This window comes from Schistocerca americana, chromosome 4 (genome assembly GCF_021461395.2).
Source record: "Schistocerca americana isolate TAMUIC-IGC-003095 chromosome 4, iqSchAmer2.1, whole genome shotgun sequence".
NCBI lineage: Eukaryota > Metazoa > Arthropoda > Insecta > Orthoptera > Acrididae > Schistocerca > Schistocerca americana.
The window spans coordinates 109,781,686-109,805,032 of NC_060122.1; the positions used below are offsets into that span (position 1 = coordinate 109,781,686).

Genomic DNA, 23,347 nt, shown 5'->3' on the forward strand with positions numbered 1-23,347 from the left:
TCTCATTGTAGTCATTGCTCGAAATGTATGTGGGAGGAAGTAATATGTTGTCTGAATTGGTCAAACAAGTACCTTATAAGCCACTTCCTTTGTGGATGAGTTACATTTCCTTAAGATTTTTCCTAAAAATCTCAGTCTGGTATCTGCTTATCTTACTGTTTGTTTTATATGGTCATTCCACTTAAGGCTGCTCTGCCGTTTCCACCAGTTTTTTTTTTTTTTTTACTGACAGTGTAGTTGCACAGTAGTGGCTTTCTTTTCCTTCATATGTGCAATATGTTATACTTATTTATGTTCAGGGTCAACTGCCAGACCCTGTACCATTTATCAATCCTCTGCAAGTCATTCTGCAAATAAATACTGTCTTCTGGTATTGCTACTCTGTAACAGACATCTGTGAACAGTCTTAAAGAGTGCCCAACACTTTCTACTAGATCATTTATATACATAGTAAACAATAACAATCTTATCACTCTACCTTCGGGTAATCCAGAAATTATCTTTAAATCTGTTGATAATTTTCCGTTAAGAGCAACATGCTATGTAATATCTGCAAGGAAATATTGAATATAGTTGCAAATAGGGTCTGATACTCGATAAACTCATTTTTTGGACTAAATGGCAATGCGGGATGTGTCAAATGCCTTTCTGGAGTAAAGGAACACCATTTTCATCAGTGCTTTGAATCTTATGGAGGAATAGAGCGAATTGAGGTTCACAAGATCTCTGCTCACGGAATTCACAGTGATTTTTATAGAGGAGATTTTCATTCTCCAAAAACGTCATAATTCTTGAGCATAGAACATGTTCCATAATTCTACAACAGACTGACATCAACGATATAGGTCTGTAATTGTGTGCATCTGTCCTATGGCCCTTCTTGAAAAGGGGAATGACCCGCACTTTTTTCCTATCGCTCCAGCGATCTACGTTAAACTGCTGTTACAAGAGCATCAAGTTCTTTCACATAATCTTTGTAGAATCGTATAGGTATCTTATCTGGTCCTGATGCCTTTTCACTACTAAGTGATTGTAGTTGCCTTTCTATTACGTGATCCGTTAACTCAATATCAGCCATTTCAATGTTCATACGATAATCGAAATGGACCAAATTCAGTATTTCAGCCTTCTCTCTGATATCTTCCATTCCGGTGGTAGTATCAACTCCTGAGTGAATAAATAAATGATGTCAAACCACTTGCTGATTTTAAATAAGACCAAAACCTCTTAGGACTTTTACTCAAGATCGGCTGATCAAATTTTACTTTCAATGTCACTGAACACTTCTCTCATTGCTCTCCTTACGCTCATCTTCACTTCATTCAGCTTTTGTTTGTCAACTAGGTTTTGACTTTTTTTGAATTTGAGATGAAGCTCTCTTTGTTTACAGAGCAGTTTTCTAACACAGCTATTAAACCACAGTGGGTCTTTCCCAATCCTTAAGACCTTGCTCAGAACATACTTGCCTTAGGCATACTGAAAATGCTGCTTTTGAATTTTTCCATTGGTGCTCCACATCTCACCTAGGCAGTCTATAAAAGCATCCGACTACCATCTCTGACCAACCTTTGGTGCTCAGTTTCACCCACACTGACTCACAGTTAGGATCCATGACCACCTTGCTAGATATTATCGAGTTCTTTACTGCAATAAATATACCACCACTGTTGGTGACTAACCTATCCTTATGATAAATATTCCAATCTGAACTCAGGATTTTGTTGTTATTCACTGCTCCTCCAAAGTGGCACTTCATCATGCAAGTTACAAATTATTGTATTTTACCCCGTGCCTCTTTGGCTCTCAGTTCTGTCCCCTGTGAGACCACCACATACAATCTCCTAAAACACATACACCACATACAATCTCCTAAAACATTAAAATCAAGGGCATTTCTTAACTGATCAATAGTAGGATCATGTGTAAAAGCAGCCACATCATTTCCCAACAGTGCTGTTCTATGTTGATATGAAAATTAATCAACTCTCTACTTATGCAAAGGGCTGTCAAACTGTGTAGCCAAAACAGTAACCAAAAATGAAACCATCACAACAAACACACACACGCGCAGCCCCCCCCCCCCCCCCCCCACACACACACACAAACCATTCGCTCATTCTTCTTATACCAGAATTAATAAACATCCTGCCACCTTATATAGCTGTGTCTGGCCATCCTGATTTAGGTTTTCCGTGATTTCCCTAAAATCAATTCAGGCAAATGTCGGGATGGTGCCTTTGAAAGGGCATGGCCCACATCCTTCCCCATCCCTCCCTAAACTGATGGGACTGATCACCTCGCTGTTTGGTCCTCTTCCCCCAAATCACCACCTTATATAATCTTAATCCTTCTTGTCCTACACACCTTACCAACTTACCTGCTGTCCCAGTACCTTGCATTTCACCCATCCATTTGCCCAGGTGGACTTAAAAAGTCAGTGCTGCCAGTTGCTCCCCCCCCCCACCCCCCACCCCCCACCCTCTCCCCCACCCCCCTTTCCCTCCCGCCCCTCCCAACTCAGGCACACATGACTGCCATCTCCAGCCACTGTATCTACAGTTTTTGAGAATCAGATCCAAACAAACCACAAACCACTCGTCACGCCCCCTGCCTCTCATTGGCAGGTGCTAGGCTAGCCACAAGAATTGGTGGCAGCACTGACTGCAAGCTGAGCGCAGTGGTAGGAAGGAGAGAAGTAGGAATGAGGGAGAAGGAAGTGGCGCACATACTCAGCTGCACCAAGCCAGCGATGATGCACGACACCTCAGCAAACGAACCATTTCATCTACTGAGAAAAAAATGAAATTTTCCTGGTGGTTTTTTTTCCAAATTTTCCTGATGTGTTAGAAATTTCCTGATTTCCAGAACCTGTGGTAACCCTGCATTCTCAAGTTGAAATGCCACACAATGTCTGTCCTGCCTAAATGACATAAACAATTATTTTAATATTTAATATCCATTCAGAGAATTGTCTAACAATTACTTCACCAAACACACACTTTTCAGATCTTACCAAGAGTGTAATGATAGCACTAGAAAACATGACATAAGGATGAAGTGCAACCATTAAACAGTGATTAATTATTAAAATAAATTTATAACAATCTTCAAAAAATTTACAGAAACAAATAATAAGCTAAGCAATTTGCTGTTAGCCAATAAACACAAGTTACCATGACTAAGAGAATACAAAAAAAAAGCTTGGTTTTTAGTTATTAGGGTATAACAATGAAGTTTCTGGTTGACGCAGCACATAGTTTTTCTCCTGGTGGAGGTGAAATAAACAAGAATACAACAGTTCAAACAAATTTTGGGCTTGCAGCAGATCGTCGTCCAATACCTCACACGATATTTCAACTGGGCACCTGCCAGTCATCTTCAGGTGAGCTGTCGCGGACTGGCAAAAATGTCCTCCGTTCTGCAATATATAGCATGCAGTAACTATTCTGCGCATGTGTCGAAAGCTTGATAGATGGACCACACTGCCCACTGGCAGCGCCTGTGCTGGTGGAATAGCGGAGCTCAGTCACCCTCTGCGTTGCTGTTTGTCGCGGCCATCAGCGCACTCTGTCGTCTTTGATTTCAGCAAATAGTGGAGATGATGGGAGTCCATGCACTGTCCAGCTGGTAGCCACTGTCACAGTTCAACAAATTTTCCGCCAGGCATATTTCTACGGATTCTTTAATAATGGAGTCCCAGAAAGATGTTGCTGTGGACAAAATCATTGTTTTCTCATACTCCACTGAATGTCCAGTGGAAATATAATGTTCAGCAATAGCAGACTTGCTTGGCTGCAAAAGGCAGGTGTAACATTGATGTTCAGTGCAGCGTTCTGTCACGGTGCGAGTGGTTTGACCTATGTAAGCCATACCACATTGGCATGGTATCTTGTAAATTCCAGCCTTTTGTAGTAACAGATTATCCTTTACTGATTCCACTAGGTCCACAATCTTCAATGGTGGGCAGAAAACCACTTTTTCCTGAAATTTTTGAAGGATTCTTGCTATTTTAAACGAAGTGTTGCCAACGAAAGGAAGAAAAGCTAAAGATTGTTCCGGCATGTTCTCCTCTTTATCCACTTCCTGCTTTTTAGTTTTAACTGTTAGTGCCCTGTTAATCTGCCGGATAGAATACCCATTTTCATTGAATACTATCTTTATATGGGTGAGTTCTTGAGGTAAGCTATCTAGATCTGAGACAGTATGAGCTCTATGAACAAGTGTTTTAAGCACACTCAGGGTTTGCGACAGGTGATGGCAACTCGATGCTTGCAGGAACAAATCAGTATGAGTGAGCTACCAATAAACTGGATGCCCTATAGAACCATTATTCTTCTTTTGAACTAGGACATCCAAGAAAGACAAACAACCATCTTTCTCTATTTCCACAGTGAACTGGATGTTGCTATGAATGGAGTTGAGGTGATGTAGAACCTCCATTAATTTGTCTTCTCCATGAGGCCACACTATGAAAGTATCATCCACATACTTCCAAAAAACTGTTGGTTTCAGGGAAGCTAATTCAAGTGCTCTCTCCTCAAAATCCTCCATAAAAAGGTTGGCCACCAAGGGAGACAGGGGGCTACCCATGGCGACACCATCAGTCTGTTCAAAATATTCTTGATTAAACATAAAATAAGTTGAGGAAAGAGCGTGCCTAAACAAAGCAGTTATATCAACAGGAAACATGTTACCAATCAGTGTCAAAGAATCTGCAAGAGGAGCTTTTGTAAAACATGAGACAAAATCAGCTGAGTTTCATATGTGATGAGAGCACTTGCCCATGAAAGGTCTCAGCAAAGAAGTGAAGAAGTTTTGCTAAATTATATGTAAGAACTCCAATGTTGCTCACAATTGGACGCAGACGAAGACCCTCTTTACGAACCCTTCGAAGCCCATACAGTCTTTGTGGTACACAACCATGTGGTCTTAACCTCTGGATGGTCTCTTGCGGTAAGGAGGAGGAAGTGCTGAAGTTTTCTGTTGCACACGTCCTGTAGGATCGTAATCAATCCTCCTATAGCTAGAGTCACTTAGTAGACCGCACATCTTATCTTTACCGTATTTACTCAAATCGAAGCCACACTCGAATCTAAGCTGCACCTGAAATGAGACTCAAAATCAAGGAAAAAAAATTTCCCAAATCTAAGCCGCACCTGAAATTCGAGACTCAAAATTCAAGGGGAATAAAAGTTTTAAACTCCACCTCCAAATCAAAACAAAGCTGGTCCATTGTAAGATGAGACACAATTTAGGTCAAATGGACTACAGTAGTTTGGTTCGAGTCATAAGCTTAACAGTTAAGCTTTACCAAGTAGCCATTGCTATGTGAAAGGTGCTCCATCCATATTTATATGGGTTCCCTTTCTTTTTCATGTGCTTCGTCTGGTTTGAATCGATTGCTTATTTTGCTTTGATCTGATAAGTGCCGTTCTCTTTGTTATAGGTGTTTACGTCACTCTAAACTGAAAATGCATTATTGTACTGTGTCATGCATTGTTTGTCGCATTCTGATAATGATTGTTTATGACCTCTCACCGCTCGTGGCATAGCTTGGTTTTGTGTGTGCTACTGCGGCTTAAAATAAAAAAAAAAATATGAGAGGAATTGTCTCATAAGCGAAACAATGGCAAGAGACTGCTATTTGTTGTTACTTACACTGCTGCTTTCTTTGATAATGATCAACAAGAACCAAATAATAGACTGCGTATGATAGATGATGTTCTGAACGAGAGTTTAGCGAAAATTTTTCTTAGTTTCAAAATCTTTGCAGACGTCTCTTTAGTACATTATATTCTGCACAGCAATTAGAGTCATCTTAGATTTAAAAATCTAGTCAGTTGCCATGTTTCATTTCTGACTGTATCACTATTCAGCATAAGAATAATACAAATATAAACATGACACGCTATGTATATTCTTCCATGTTTGCTGTTGTCTCACTCTAGTTTCGTAGTTTATTAGGCAGACAGGATTTAAATGAGATAGCAGGAAAAGTGAAAGAATACATGGCATAATGTTTACATTCTTCTACCTTTTCTTTTAATTTATTTACTGATGCAGAGGTTCTGGCGCCAGTATTTATCTCGATGAAGGTTTCTCAGGTATCCAGCCGTGTGGTAGCGTTGGTATCTCGCAACATTTCGGGTAGTGTCATACTACCCATCTTCTGGCGAAGAGTAGTATTTATCTTTGTGCGTGCAAAGCATGCCTGTGTAGTGCAACATATATTCGACGGCAGAAGTTAGTTGTGGCGGCACCTACCAAGATTTTTCAGAATTTCCGCTTACTTTGCACTCAATTCTAAGCTGCAGGCGATTTTTTGGATTGCAAAAGCCAGAAAAAAAAGTGTGGCTCAGATTTGTGTAATAACGGTATACACACCACCGCAGGGGGCGACTGAGTTCCACTATTACACCAGCAAGGGCGCTGCCGGCGGGCAGTGTGGTCCACCTATCAAGTTTTCGATGCATATGCAGAATAGTTACAGCGCGCTTTATATTGCAGAACAGAGGACGTCTTCGCCAGTCTGCGACGGCTCAGCTGAAGATGCAGGTGCCCTGTTGAAATAACGTGCGAGGTATTGAACGATGACCAGCTGCAAGCCGGAAATTTGTTTGAACAGTCAATTTGCCGCGAAAATTTTAAAATTCACACAAGAATACAACAATTTTATTTGGGCTGAATGAATTTTTTTTTTTCTCTGAAGCTTGGACCATAGCATGAAACTTATTCCAGACATAACTCCCCTCTAATGGAACCCAGTTGTAACTGTGTACAGTGTATCAATTAATTTTCATCTTACACCCTCAACAGTCCTTTGTTAAAGGCCTTCCGATACCGACAATCGGTCATTTCACCTTGTCAATGCTACTTCACAGAAGCATGATTGTGTACTCATCTTTTGTACTAACAATAAATTATGGCTAGCCTTACACTCCAGTCTGCTTCAGTAAAAGCAAACTCATTGATGGGTATGACGTGACCTCAGTGCCACAGTTTCCAGACTCGTCATACTTGTGGAACTACAGCGGGAATGAAGGAAGCCCATTAGCACTGATTGAACAGCAGCATCTTGATTTGCAAGGAATGCAACCCATAACATTAGGTTTTTACTGATCTGTTTCTGATCTCTACCCCTTCGCCCTCATTCCATACTCTTTAGAGCTTTGCAATTTCACCAGTATAGCTGTGCCCAACCCACAGGTTAAAATCTATACATCAACATCTTTTTTCTTCTTTACAATAAATTCAGAATATGAAACAATTTAAATCATTACCATTGACCATGAGGTGGGGATACTTACAGAGCATCATCAGTGAATGAATACTTTATGTAGCTCCATATATGACCCTTATTAGTTCAGTTGTGACTTTTGCACAGCAATAAGAATTATCATTCGAACTGATACCAAGACTCATCTCAGATACATACAATTAGAAAAAGATATTGCTTGTATGACAACTGCGGGTGTGAATGCCTGAAAGGCATATTCCACATCAGTATTTTGAGATGGCAATAGTCTACAAAAGAAAGGCTTCAGTACTTAACACAAGAGCTAGGTGGACTACTCCTTGTTTGACACACACTCACAAACATCAAAACACCTAGAGAAAGCAACAGTGAAATTAAGATAGATATTTTAAATTATCCTAGATATGTCACCTGTAAACACCATTTGTCAATTTGCATAATTATTCATAATTGTATTCTACCAACCTTTGCATTGACTGGAAACAGGAATGGCTGCACATCTGGCAGGTCCCTCATTTCATTCAATATGGTTTCCAAAATGGTAGAAAGTACTACAACCGGATCCGTGCGACGGCGATTGGCTGGCTTCTGCTGACGTTTCAGATAATCACAATGCATTTCATTCACTGCGCGTCTGCGTTTGCGAGAACTGACAGCATCTTTTGGAACTTTTAGTAGTAATGTTCTCCTCTTCATTTCTTCAGCATGCTGCAACACCTTATAATTTTTTAAAGTGAACAATGTTATTTACTAATCATATCTGACAGCAATTTCCATCTTCACCACACTAATTGTGGTATCGATACTACATAGTGAGAATTATATAACATTAATTACTCAGTGATAACTGATGTAACGTACCTTAAGTAACTTGCTAGATAGTTTCACCTTAGTTCCATCAACATTAACCAAGTCTTCATCATCTGCATTCAGTTGCTTTTCAATCTCTTCCTCCTGTTCCTCTGTCATTGCTACATTAACTGGAGGAGCCGGTGCTGATGGTTGGTACAGTGGGCACGCTTTATTTGTACGCATGTGACCGACCTGTCAAAAATATTTAATATTGTGTAGTCACTGCCGTAACACAGAAAGTACGGCGATATATACACTAAACTATTCTGAGTTAGTTCATTAGTAACATGTTCTGTAGATCATTTTTGTTGAAATAATACAGAAATAGTCTGTTTACTGGCTACCTATAGATGTTTTTTGGAGAGTATGGTTACATTCTGATCTTTTACATTGTAGCACACTGACTTAAATTTAGTAAGAATGGACCCATTAAGCTTTAATATTACTCATGTAACTAGTGACACACTAAAATTTAAAGGATTCTTTTTAAGCAAAACATCCTAATAGTCTTTAATGAAAATTCGTCAGTGAAATAGGAGTTGCATGAAAGAAATGATTTTAGGCTAGATTTAAAATTTACTTTGCTGCCTGTCACACATTCTGTGTTGCTGGGAAAGTGATTAAAGATTTTTGTGGCTGCATATCTGACCTGCTGACACCCCTAGATGAAAAAAATGATTTTTGTTATTTATTACTAGCACTGTAATTGGGGACATTACCATTCTTCTCAAGTTGTGGATTATTCATGATGAACTTCATTAGTGGATGCACACACTGTGAAGAGGTTTAAAACACCTAACTCCTTGAAGATATGTCAAACATTCTGTGGATGAGCACCACAAATTATTCTCACAGATCAATTTTGTTCAATCAATCCTTTCTAAGTGATGTGCTAACCCACAAAATCAAGCCATAACACATTAATGAGTAGAAATACGTGAAATACGTTAAGATGTTGGTTTATGAATGTTTGGGGCACTGCACAACAATCAAGTGTACCACATATTAACATGTAAATCATAAAACAGCAACAAAGTAAATACATTATAAAGAGTTCATCTTACATAGACTGAAGAATAAACGAAGCTACATTGGCTGGCACGAAAACGCAATGCCAATTGTAAACAAATGAAGCCAGAGATGTAGAAGTAACACAAACAAATTCACAGTTCAAGTAAATTGAGCCCATGAAGGTACTGGATCTTTGTTTTGGTTTTCTACACTTCACAGGCCCCTCTTTGCATCCTCAAGGGTGTGTGTTACCTCTCCTGTACCAAACATCGCAATCCAACATTTCAGGCATTCTCCTGATAAAGTTTGCAATTATCTCTTTAGGAAACATCTCACATTCTTTCAGGAAGGCCTCCTGTAGGTCTTGAATGGTTTTGAATAGTGCCAATGGGCCCATTTCCTCAGGTGGTCCCATACATGCTCAATACAATCCAAATCAGGGTTTTGAGCAGGATAAGCCACAGCACGAATCTCTGCTTCAGCCAAGAACCCGTGCGCAGTTCCCACAACATGTGAACATGCGTTATCATGAACTAGTGTAAAACAATTACCAATAAATGGAACAAAAGGCACAACATGCTCCAACAGGATTCCTTCCACATACTGATGTCCTGTAAGGCTTTCATGCACCACAAAGACCAAATCCATCCCTGCAGTTCTACCGAGTGAAGTGGCACCATGGTTAGCACACTGGACTTGCATTAGGGAGGACAATGGTTCAATCCTGCGTCCGGCCATCCTGATTTAGGTTTTCCATGATTTCACTAAATCGTTCCAGGCAAATGCCGGGATGGTTCCTTTAAAAGGGCACGGCCGACTTCCTTCCCTAATCCGATGAGACCGATGACCTCGCCGTTTGGTCTCTTCCCCCAAATAACCCAACAACTCCATCCTTGCAGTCACACTGATTTATGCCCACACAATCAGAAAACTGTCCTGAAAAGGCATCCAGGATGAGAACATGCAACAGGTGTGCATTGCCTCAGGCCTTCTCGAAACTCTCTCTCTACCGTCAGATCACTGCAGATGAGATTGCGACTCACTGGTGAATAACCCTTGTTCCTATTACTGCACTCTCCAGCCATGATATTCCCTTGGGAAATGCAGTCAAGCGGTGCAATGCTCTCTGGTGAGTTTTGGGCCTGTATCAGGTCTTCTGGATTGAAGAGTGGTTTCTTCCAGTCTTCTTTGGATGGTTCTCTCACTAACACTGATGCCTCAAACTTGGGGGAGTCAATTTTGTGTTCGACAATGATGGTGTGATGGTTGCGGAGAACTTGAAGATGTAAGAAGTGCTCATCTCTTGCCAATGTTGCTCTTCTTGGGCCTGATCCTGGTTTCCTTGTGCAGCCTCCAGTTTCCCTGTACCTTCTTACGGTTTCTGGAAATCGTGGAAGGTATAGTTCCCAATACTTCTATAACACGATGCATGCTGCAGTCATCTTTCACCAAGCAACCTAGCGATGTGTTTTTAAGGTTGCGTGAGAGAAACAATTAAGGCAAGTGCAATAAAAAATTGACACTTAATTGTTTACTCACAAAGCAACACCAACAACATATCCCATCTAAAAATATGGGATAAAGTGCTACACTTTGATTAATTACATAATTACACATTGTTTATTACATGCTGCATTTTTCGTGCCAGTCAGTGTATATGGTTCAAGTAGATGATGAAGCTGTTGCCCTCTTAGATAATTCTAAAGCACTGCATTATTTACACACTTGTAATCAACAATCCATTTACAGTAATTATTATAAAAGTTAATTATGTGGAACATAATCTTGGAATGAAAATAATTTTGCACCTCAAAGCGTGTTTCACGTAGAGCTGGATGGGCTTTGAGTTATTACACTCTCTAATAGTACTAGCAAAGGGAATGCCAAAGCTATCAAAAACAACTAGTCATATAAAAGATGAACACTCGAAGTTTAATGTATTATGAGAAAGAGGGTTGCTACCCACCATATAGGGGGGATGCTGCATCGCAGATAGGAATGACAAAAAGACTTTCAAAATTAAAGCTTTTGACCATTGGCCTTTATCAACAACAGACACACATATGCGCATACGTGCACCCACCCACCCACACACACACACACACACACACACACACACACACACTCTCTCTCTCTCTCTCTCTCTCTCTCTCTCTCTCTCTCTCTCTCTCTCATGCAAATGCAACTCACACGCACAACTGCAGTCTCAGGCAACTGAAACCAACTGCGAGCAGCAGCACCAGTGCTTGATGGGAGTGGCAAGTGGGTGGGGGTAAGGAGGAGGCCGAGGCGGGGAGGAGGTGGATAGTATGGTGGGGATGTGGACAGTGATGTGCTGCAGGTTATGGAGGGAAGAGGAGACATGGGGAGGGGAGGAGGAGAGAGGAGTGGAAAGGAGAGAAAAAAAAGACTGGGTGTGGTGATGGAATGATGCCTGCGTAATGCTAGAATGGGAACAGGGAAGAGGTTGGATGGGTGATGACAGTGGTTAATAAAGGCTAAGGCCAGAAGGGTTACAGGAATGTAGGACGTATGGCAGGGAAAATTCCCACCTGTGCAGTTCAGAAAAGCTGGTGTTGATGTGAAGGATCCATATGTCACAGGCTGTGAAACAGTCATTGAAGAGAAGGATATCATGTTTGGCAGCGTGTTCAGCAACATGGTGGTCCACTTGTTTCTTGGCCACAATATGTTCAGACAGCTTGTTGATTGTCATGCCTATGTAGAATGCAGCACAGTAGTTGCAGATTAGCTTGTAGACCACATGACTGGTTTCACAGGTAGCCCTGCCTTTGATGGGATAGGTGATGTTAGTGACCAGACTGGAGTAGGTGGTGGTGGAAGGATTTATGGGACAGGTCTTGCATCTAGATCCATTACAGGGGTATGAGCCATGAGGTAAGGGATTTGGAGCAGGGGTTGTATAAGGATGGGTGAGTATACTGTGCAGGTTCGGTGGACGGCGGAATACCACTGTTAGCTATAGTGCTGCACTAGTGTAATGGCTAGCATTCCTGCCTACTAAGCAAGGCGACCCAGGTTCAAGTCCCGGCCGTGGCACAAATTTTAATTCATTTCTTCAGCTTCCATCATTATCGTGTCATTCTGTTGGCAGAGCAGCAAATTCAGAAACTGCTGCAGGGCATAACACAGCTCCCTCAGGTTTCGTCTGTGACAGCCAAGTCCCGGAACACCGCTCTCATTTCTGCACCAAAGTTTCGGGTGCTTAGGGCCAGGAGGAGGATTGGGCCATGTACCGTCAACAATTGGAGTTGCACTTCATAGCCTATGGCAAACCAAATTTTCTGTGCAGTTCTCACTTTCTGGCAAGTGTAGGTGCATAAATCTTTCATTTGTGCTGTCAATTTTACCCGGACTCTCATTCAGAGGACATAGGCTACCACTTATTGGCGGAACAGTTAGTTTCACATTTTAGTTACAGTGACAGTCGTTTCCAGCCGCAGCAAAATGCTCACTTTGTTATGGGCTCCTGGACAACAGTCTTCTGCAAAGTGTTCGAATGAGCATGTTCATGCACAGTGTCCAAACGCGGTGTCTAGAAGTCTTGTGTGAAGCATGTTGAGCCACCTCCACCCAAGTTGTGTGCAATGTTGTTGTACCATGTGGCACTCAGTTTTATGTTCACAGAATTCCACAGCAGCAATCCTGTTGCTCTCGCCCCAGGTCTTGCCTGTGATGTCACTGGTGTCAGTTCAGCATATTATGACCGGCTTTGCTCTCAGCGTCACGTCCTTCGGTGGCAGCCCTGTTATGGCCAGCCCTACAGACATCATCACGAGTGTCGATGTCGGTCTTGTTGTTCATTTGTCCATCGCCAGCCCTGTGCCAGCAGCCCTCGGCTGCCGTATCGACACCACTGTCAGCCATCTCGTTTGTTCTGCCGTCACCAGCCTGTCCCAGCCAGCCTTCCTGTCGTTGCCACATCTGTCTGTGATGACATTGAACCGGTCGTCAGTCCTTCCGTCGGTGGCCTTGTCCTCACCAGCCATCAAGTTGTTACAAGGTCTGTCTGCAGCATCATCGGACTATCTGTCAGTCTTCGTGCTGCCGGAACTGTTATGGCCAGCCCTCCCGACGGTGCCAGCCCCATCAACACCAAATGCCAGCTGCCTTGTTAGTGTGTTCAACGCTGGTCCTGCCACAGCTGGTTTTCTTCCTGCTACCACCCCTGTAGTTAGTGTTGCTGCGTCTGCTCCAACTGATGTTGCCAGATCAGCCACCAGTCTCACAATTCGCTCTTGCACCATCGATCATATCACATGTTCTGCCAGGCCCTCGGTTTTTGGAAGTTTTACGCAAACTCCACCAATGCCTGGCCCTTCCCCACCACCAGATGTGACAGGCCCATCACTGTTCTCCTACATGGACACAGCATGTTTGTTTTGATTAGATCATTTTCTCATAATTAACAGTTCAATTCTGTATTTTTATGCAAATAGTACCGAGTTTCTTGAAGTTGTTACACAATGTTTATTTACTTTATTTATTCTTAGGCATCAGATGCCATGGGTTTTACACTCCATGATATGTACTCAGAGGTTTATGTCAATTCAAGGATTCTTGTTATGTTTATTGTTTTTGGTTCTGTTCAATGCTGTGGACTCGAATACCAGTTGTTAGTTTGTTATTCCATGGTGTTTTTGGAGGTTGTTGTTGGTGGTGAAACAATATCGAGGGAGACGGTTTGTCACTGGTGTCCAAGTGCGTAGTGAAACAATGTCTAGGGAGACAGTTCACCACTGGTAGCTGCTGTTGCTTGCCCATGTGACAGAGCTGGCCTAGTGCCTCCTCGTCAGGCTCCAGCACCTCTTCAGGCAGAATGTACATTAGATGCAGTGTATGAAAGTACCACGCATTGTGCCATACTCTAAATAAGTAACTAGATACAATGTATGAACATGAACCTGCAGACTGGAAAGATGAATTTGAGTATCACAGAATATGGAGAGGGTGAGATAATAGAGCATATTTCTGCATGACAGCAACACAGTTACATAGCTACAGGAAAGACTGTGATATAAACCTGCTCCACTCTGTATTCAATAAGAGAGCAGCAAATATCAATTTTCCTCTGATAGGTTTCCTGTATAATGTGCACCATTTTACTTTACTTCTAAACATTTTGTGAATGCCACATAAGATAATGAGCATGAATGTTGAGAGATTTTACTTACATTTCCACAGGCACCACACTTCAACTTCAGATCTGGCTTCAGTTTAGCTCTCTTCCTCTTAGGCGTAGAGTTGACATTGGGACTAGGGATCTGTGTGGGGATGGGTGGGGTGTGTGCTGTGGTGGGTATAACTGGCGGGGGCACCGAGGGTGGTCCAGAGGGGGTTCCCGCACTTGCTGTCGAGCTGCTGCCCGGCGTGTCGCCGCCTCCACCCATTCCACTGGCAGCGCTCGGACCGGGACTGCTCGTGCCATTCAGTGTCATTCCTAATGTACTTCCTCCTCCGCTGAGGTTACCAAGAGGAGTTGAACCATGACGGAATCCTAGAAGTCTTTCACGTTCCTGATTGCGTTTTATTCGCCTCAACTGTTCCTGGATGCGACGTTTTTCCCGTTTCATTTCTTCCTTTTGATGCTCGTCCAGAGTTGCAAACTGTCTGATGAATGCTTCATCTTTTGTTGTTCTTATCTTTAGATATGTGTCAATAACAGCTGGCTTTCGCACTATTTCTACCCGTGTGTATTCCTTCCCTTCAGCATTTCTGAATGTACGGTAGATTTTCAACACGCGACCTAAACAAAGAACATGTCTTTTAAAGTACAGCAGAAATGTACACAGCCTCTAGAAGCTGCCCTATGTTTACATATTGAATGTTTACCTGTCTGGGAACCATATCCACTAAGTGACTGATTGTCTTCATCATCTTTTTTCTTGTCTTTTCCTTTACGCTGTTCTGGATCTCCGTCACCCATAATCATCTTCCTCAGCTCTTGTCGCTCCTGTTCCTCTTTTTCCAAGGAAAGCTGAAAAGATGAAATGCCATTAATGTGTGCTGTAGAACATAAAAGACCACATAATCTGTTATTGTTTGACTAGTTGATGAATTTTTGTGGGAGGCGAGCACAAACTAAATAAAATCTTTAGTGAAAGTTTCCTCAAGGCCATCAAATGTAGAACCTGAGATGAGGACAATCCCCATCAATCCTATTTACTAACTGCTTGCTATGAAATTTGTGTAAGAAATATCAAAAGATTGGAGATCTTTTGGAAGACATCTCAGAGTTTCACTTGCACCCAGAGAGAGAATATTACAAAAATTGTAAGATGAGATCCTGAATTTAACAGTCCTCTAGCAGAAGCGATAGAACACATGTGGAGACCAGAAGGGGAACAAATGTGCAGAACACAGAATTATGTAAAAATTTACTGGTAAAAGATACAGCAGAAAATTGTTCGGTATTGTATACAGAGCGAAACAGAACTCCATCGACAAAATTGCAGATGCTGTCTACTGATATTTTGTGAGTATTTCGGTATAAGGGACCCGTGCTCCAGTGATTCATTACAGAATAATAGTGTAATTGTGATTTATTCAGTTTGTTATCACAATAACATTTTTTCTGCGAAAATACTATCACAACAGTGAAGAAGCTTGTACTATGCAATCATCAAAATGTAAAAATGTAAAACAGAGCACTGCAACAACCCTCAGTACAGTTCTTCGATGTGGTTGCCAATGCAGTCACTGCGGAAACAGCTCAGGACAGCATCATTGTGCAGCTCTTATGCAGCATCCAGTGAATCCATGCACAAGGTACATTCAGACAACTCTTCCACTAGTATACCTATTCATACAGTTTGGTATCACTGTTAACTTACAACTAACACTGCTGGGAAACAAACCACAGGCGGAAACGAGCAGTAATGAATGTAAGCTTGAAGGCAAAGAGTAAAGTGGGCATTAGTGTTAACAGCAAGTATGAGTTAATGGCACATGTTTGTTTCCAAACAAGACACAAAATGTGTACCATCAACATTTGCACTGTTGTGCAGACATTTTCAGTGCAATACAGACATAAAGTTAAGTGGGTGTAACAACCCAAATGAAATTCAATTACTCTGTATGAGCCACCCAGAGACCATTGATCCATTATATCAAAATACTTAGAAAATAGCCCTGAACAACTTCTGAAATTTTGTTGGTGGAGTTCTGGTTCACCCTGTGGACAACGTTGCTCAGAAAATTGCAAATTTCAATGATATTGACCTATATTCTACTTATCTCATACTCTGATATATGCAACTGGTGAAGTATACCTAACTGTTTTTAAAAACAGAAAAAAATATTGTAGTATTTTTTTAGCTGCATGCTCTTACGAGAATGATGCACCTAAAAGCAAAGGATAACTGAATTTTACCACGTTTTGCATGAAGTTGGGCAAGTGGCATGGAATCTGATATGCGAGCCAGTCTCCACTTCGCATATACACTGATCATTTAGATTAAAGGCTGATTAATATGTACTATTTGGTCCACGTATAGTGACACCTTAATAGGGGGCTTTCACTTATGGCTGTTGGTTTATGTATTTTAAACCATGATAGGATAATACAAAGTAGGTTAAGTTCTAAGTTCTTTCATATTCTAACAAAAATTAGTGCAAAATACAAAACTTTGCATTCATATGTCATGTGCTCCTCTGGCTCAAAAAACATACACAGTTCCCTACCACATTCTGCTTGCCAACATTATTACTGTCTTTTCTGACTACTTCAGTTCTCCTCTTTGCAAAGTGACTTTATGAGAATGGATGGTAGATTCGTGGCATGATGTACAGTAAGTATGTAAGAATCTTGTAAATAGTACCATATTTTCTGCTTATGGTAGCTTCAAGGGAGTGCCCTTGTCTATGCTTTTCCAGTGACTGTGATCTCAGACATAGTTCTTCAAAATCCATTATTGTACTCTCTGATTCGCTGTCAGTTTCACTGATTCTTCTTATTTCAAAAGCAACCTCTGCTTGCTGAGTATGACTTTCACTGTGTTCTTAATGTATCGTTTCTTGGGTACACTGTCTTTTCCATCATCTGATGTGGGTTGTGGGGGTAAGGAGGAGGCATGGGGTGGGTGGGGAGGATAGCTGGGTAGGGATGGAGGAAGGTATAGTGCTGCTTGTGAGAGCATGCAGGGACATGGTGGGGAAAGGGTAGACCTGCTGACTGCACTCAGGAGAGTTGGGGACAAGGGGAAAACAGAGTAGTTGGTGTATTGGTAAATAGAAGGTTGAGTAGTGCTGGTGTGGGAGCAGGCAAGGGCATAGTTAGGTGGAGGACAGGAACTACAAAGGTTTAGGCCAGTCGGCTTATGGGAACATAGAATATACTGCAGGGAGTTCCTACTTGCACAATTTGAAAAGCTGGTGTTAGTAGGAAGGATCCAGATTTCCAGGCTGTGAAGCAGTTATTGAAGTGAAGTAGATTTTGTTGAGCAGCATTTTCAGTAACAGGAGCACAGTAATTGCAAGTTAGTTAGTAGATCACATGACTGCTTTCACAGGTAACCCTGCCTTTGATGGGATAGGAGATACCTATGATCGGACTGGAGTAGGTGACAGTGGGAGGATGTGTGGGACAGTTCTTGCATCTAGGTCTTTTGCACGGATGTGAGTCATGAGGCAAGGGGTTGGAAGCAGGGGTGTAGAAGGGGTGGACAAGGATATTGCATAGGTTTGGTGGGCAGCAGACCCTGTCGCCTACTGCCCCCTCTATCCTGTTATCCCTCCCACTACCCACCCCAGGCCGCCTCCTTTCTTCCAGCACCCACTCCAGAGTGCTGGGCATGTCCGACACAGGTGCAGTTCGCAGTCTGGCCACAGTGGCCAGAGACAGTGGTCATGGGTGTGCAAATTGTACTTGTGTGAATGCGTATGTGTATTCTACTCTGGAAGAAGGCTTTTTGGCCGAAACCTAACATGTATAACAGTCTTTTCTTTGTGCCTGTCTGTGATTCAGTGTCTCCTCTATATGTTAAGTAGCAATCTATTCTTTTTAATAATATGGTTGCAGAGTAATGATGTAGATGCAAGGCCTATTGCACAGACGTAGTCTCATACTGTTCAACAAATGAAGCTCACTGGTACAATGAGGTTAACAGCCTCTTCTTCTTTTTCTTCTTCTTCTTCTTCGTAACCAACACACAAAAATGAAGTGCAGCCAAACCATTTATACTCAAGTAAAAATGTAATACTGGAAACTAGGACAACTTGAGCTCTGCGGTGATCTTGAGCCCAACAGGGAAAAGAGTTTCACTCCGTTATCAGAGCCAACAGCTAGTCATGAGAGTGGTAGGACTATGATTTTCCACTATGCAGAAACAGTGTTGCTGGTGTGGACAGATTTGTTGGTTCATATACTGGCCACCAGATGCTCTGTTCTGCCTTCGAAAGTGTACAGCCCATTGATTGTCCTGTGGGATTTGAGTTTCAGCAACTCTGGATCATTTCCTAACCTTCAAATATGATTTTTACATGCATTCACTTGTAATATAACATTGCATTTTGTAAAATGTAGTTTATGAAATGGTTCCTGCTGATAAAGAGTGTTTGTGTGACTGATCTACGTGAGCCTGAAAATAATATCAGTTCTTCTGACTCTAAGGCATCAAGGTTTAAAAGTAAGCAGAACTAAGCTTTCAGGAGTGAAAAAACAAGATTGAAAGAAAAAGACAGAAACCAATGTTGAATAAAACTAGCTCAGATGATGGCGGCGACACCTTTAGCCTGCACTTAGCTAAAAATAGTGACATCACCTTGCGCAGCGGTGATGAAGAATATATAGGACATGTCATTAAGTTCTGTAGAACCATTGTTTCTCACTGAAAACACAACAAAGATAAAAATGTGTAAAAATAAAAGCAAGCCACCTTGACTAAAAAGAAGACCATTTAGACCAGGGTCGACCATGGGGTGCAAATCTGCGTGCATGCACAATGTGCTGTATGTTGTGTGTGGTTCGAGGCATGACCTGTCTCTGAACTACTTGCTTTTTCTTGGCTTTGCCTGGTCCTTCCCAGAACTGCTCGGTGCAACGCGACATTTCATTTCTTCCAGCATTTGCTGTAGCATTTTTCTATTGTCACAACTTTCTTCAATTCAGCAGAATTGTGGTGTCTGTGCCGTATATCCTTTGCTATTTGTTCATTGTATAAATGAAATTCATAGGTCCAGTGACTGTTTGTGCAAAACGAGGGAGTCTAGCAATTTATCATCACCAGCTTTTAAAAAATAATGCAGGGATTAAGGGAGGGAAAACAATTCTCAAACTCTATTATACATTTGCATAATCAACAAGTACCACAAATTTGCTATGGAATGACATTACAACACCTTTCAGAAAGAAATTAAGTATTTACATGACCACAAGGGAATAAAAAATAAAAAGATTGAAAGAAGATCTGTATGGGATTCATTGTTTTGTACATCAAGAAGCACTTTGTGGTATATAAACACATAGAACACGTGATGAAAATTAGTGGTACAAATGCTAACTTTTCTGAAGTTGCACGCATTACTACACCATCAGTTGCAAGAATTTTTGATGAACTGAATGAAGAGTAATAGATGTTAATATTATTGTGAAGTACGTTTTTAAGCCACAGGGCATGCCTGCAAGGAACCGGTCAAACTGCAATGTAATTCCCATTTAAAAGACAAATTATTTTATTTTAGAACTGTCCACAAGATCTAAGTTGCTTTTTCTAAGGAAGAGTTTCCACATGTCTCCATAATGAGGTTGCAAATGTGATACAATATTTCAATCAACATACCTATGTGAGAGACTGTTTTGTTAGTGAAACTAATAAGTCACGGTTACGTAGCAACTTTAGTGACAAAAATCTACAAAATTGTCTGTGTCTGTCCATATGCTGACAGTCTGTACCAGATATAAATTTTTATTCTGGCTTCAGCATGAAAAATAATTAAATAATTATGAAAATGTGTTTTATTTGTGATCAGTGTTCTAGAGAAACAATATGAAACCAAGCCACATGCAAGCCATTCAAGTTCCTTGCGAGAGTACGCGGTGTCCTCCTCCTTGCTCCCCCATCCTCCTTCACCACTCCTTTCTCATCTTCACACTCAGACAGCGTGGCATGGTAGAGGAGTAAGTGCAACAGTGATCCGCACATATACGAGAGCTCTGCAAGCAAGCAGAAGTCCTGGCCAACGCTGATATAGACAAATCAAGTCTGGATGTAGGAAACTTTGTTTGTGTGAAACAGAATGACAAATTTACCCAAGAATGGTCCTTCAAACAAAAGAGGAAGTTTCTCTGATCGGACACACGGAGCCCACCAACAAAGCCATGAAATGGCCAACTTAAAAGGATATTCTGTTCTACAAATGGGAAGACATTGCTAGAAAAATAAAATCAACAAAACCTGAAGAGACGTCTTTTACAGTCATTTTGAAGCACAATATATAAATGCTTGCAATTATTCCCAGTTCTTGGAAACTTGTTCAATGTTGTTATGACAATATTCCTTGTTTCAAATAAAAGCATGTGCTAGCAATGCCTTGTAGATTTTTGCTCACACATTTCCCAAAAATACATGCATTATTCACTTTGTTGTTTTTACCCCGCTTAACACATTTTTTAAAGCTAACTACATTTGCATTTTTTTTATTTTGTAACTCTAAGATATTCTTCTGACACCAAATTTCAGTCCTCCTCATTCAACACAGTACAAATTGTTACTGAATCACTAGGAAAAAGGGCTAGGTTCAATTTACCCAACTGTAAGTGCAACATGGACCCAAAGTAAATTGACTTCAAAGCAAATTACTACTTGAAAAACATGTACTTAACAAGTTGTTTCCTTACAAATACTCTGTAGTTTTGAAAAACTTATCTGATGTGAAAAGAACTTATTATTTCTGCCAAACATTTTTTAAAAAACCAGGAAAAAATAAAATTTTGTACTGAAGTAGCTCTAGTTTACAGTATGTACGTTTGTGGACAAAGGTACCACCACCTCCAACACAGGAGTTCTAGACAACATAGGGACATCATGCACAAACATTGGGAGATCAAGTTCACATGGTAAGAACTGGAGTAACATTAACATGGTATATTAAAATAACCAAAATAATTTTGATTAGGATGCAAGAATTAACAAATACTCATAGAAATTTCTTGTTATGAAACTTATATCACATCATGAAACCAAAATGGTGGTCTAAATGACAGCAACATCATGCCATCAAGATAAGTCACAGGAAGTAAAGGAATTCTGAAACAAGAACCTATTATTCACATTAACAATTTCACAATTTCAGAATGAGATTTTCACTCTGCAGCAGAGTGTGCGCTGATATGAAACTTCCTGGCAGATTAAAACTGTGTGCCGGACCGAGACTCGAACTCGGGACCTTTGCCTTTCGCGAGCAAGTGCTCTACCGACTGAGCTACCCAAGCACAATTCACGCCCCAACCTCACAGCTTTGGAAGGTAGGAGACAAGGTACTGGCAGAATTAAAGCTGTGAGGACGCGGCGTGAGTTGTGCTTGGGTAGCTCAGTTGGTAGAGCACTTGCCCGCAAAAGGTAAAGGTCCCGAGTTCGAGTCTCAGTCCGGCACACAGTTTTAATCTGCCAGGAAGTTTCAATTTCACAATTGACTCTGAATGAGACAAGATGGAAAAAAGATACATAGACAATTGGAAAATATCACATCACAGTATATACCAAAGATGAATTAACAATTAGTTCAGTTAAGACATCTCTCTTGATACTTTTTTTTGGAAAGTGAAATCAATTAATTGAAAGGTAGGAGAAGACTGTAATGTTACAGAATCTACAAGTCACACAAGTTACGCTTCAGAAGCTTCCATATGTTTTTCTGACTGTCAAAATTTGCCTCACCTTCAGTTTGAAATACAAGTATTGCCACTATTACATTCCCTTATATACTTACTTGTGTACTTGTCTTTTTATTGGACAGCATGTTTTCAATATTTTTGCCCATTTCTTCAATATCTGAACTATCTTCATCAGAGCTTTCACCTTCATCTGTCGAAAGGACTTCATTTGATGATAATACTCTATTCTGCAACTCAAATATTCGCTGACACTCTTCCTTGTACCTGTGAAAATACATATACCAGGAACTTAATGTAGAGTCAATTAAGAGAAAAATAAATAGAACCAAAGTGTTAAGACATTTTTTCCACAATTCTCTTTCTCTTCTGGGTAAAATAGTCCCTCTTTCTGATCTGTGGACAGTGACTATTCAGGAGGATATTGTAATTTGGAAAAACAAAAGTGGCATTCTATGGCTCGAGCATGGAATATGAGATCACTTAATCGGATGGGTAAGCTAGAGAATTAAGAAGTTGGTAGGTTGAAGCTAGATACAGTGGGAATTAGTGAGGCGCAGTGGCAAGAATAGCAGGAATTCTGGTCAGATGAGTACAGGATTATATACATAAACTCAAATAGGTGTATTGCATAAGTAGGCCTAACAATGAGTGAGAAAATAAGAATGTGGATAAAGTACTATGAAAAGCATAGAGAACATAGAATGGCCACATGAAGCGAAGACCCATCACAGTGGTGGAACTGTATATGCCACCTAACTCCACAGATGATGAAGAGATTGTGAGACATATGATGAGGTACAAGAAGTCTTCAGATAGTTAAAGGAGTTGAAAATTTGTGATTGGAGACTGGAATTCGACAGTAGGAAAAGGAAGAGAAGGAAAAATAGCTAGAGAACATTGACATCTACATCTACAACTACGTGATTACTCTGCTATTCACAATAAAATGCCTGGCAGAGGGTTCAATGAACCACCTTCAAGCTGTCTCTCTACCATTCCACTCTCCAATAGCGCACGGGAAAAAAGAGCACTTAAATTTTTTTGTGCGAGCCCTGATTTGACTTATTTTATCGTGATGATCATTTTTCCCTAAGTAGATGGGTGCCAACAGAATGTTTTTGCAATCAGAGGAGAAAACTGGTGATTGAAATTTCATGAGAATATCTCACAGCAACAAAAAACGCCTTTGTTTTAATGATTGCCACTCCAATTCACGTATCATGTCTGTGGCGCTATCTCCAATATATACAAAACGAGGTGCCCTTTTTTGTACTTTTTTGATGTCAACAGTCAGTCTCACCTGATGCGGATCCCACACCACACAGCAATACTCCAGAATAGGGCGGACAAATGTGGTGTAAGCAGTCGCTTTGTAG

The 23,347-nt window shown here is 40.9% G+C and overlaps 1 protein-coding gene across 1 annotated transcript in view; it reads right to left on the bottom strand.

The window, feature by feature from the left end:
* Positions 1–23,347, bottom strand: part of LOC124612622 (transcription initiation factor TFIID subunit 1) — a 226,135-nt gene that overhangs the window by 30,368 nt on the left and 172,420 nt on the right. Inside the window, exons 17-21 of the mRNA XM_047140920.1 lie at positions 22,067–22,235; positions 14,972–15,116; positions 14,314–14,885; positions 8,117–8,299; positions 7,721–7,972 (exon numbers count right to left, since the gene is read on the bottom strand). Coding sequence (XP_046996876.1) covers positions 7,721–7,972; positions 8,117–8,299; positions 14,314–14,885; positions 14,972–15,116; positions 22,067–22,235 — 1,321 coding nt within the window. The remainder of the gene's footprint in view (positions 1–7,720; positions 7,973–8,116; positions 8,300–14,313; positions 14,886–14,971; positions 15,117–22,066; positions 22,236–23,347) is intronic.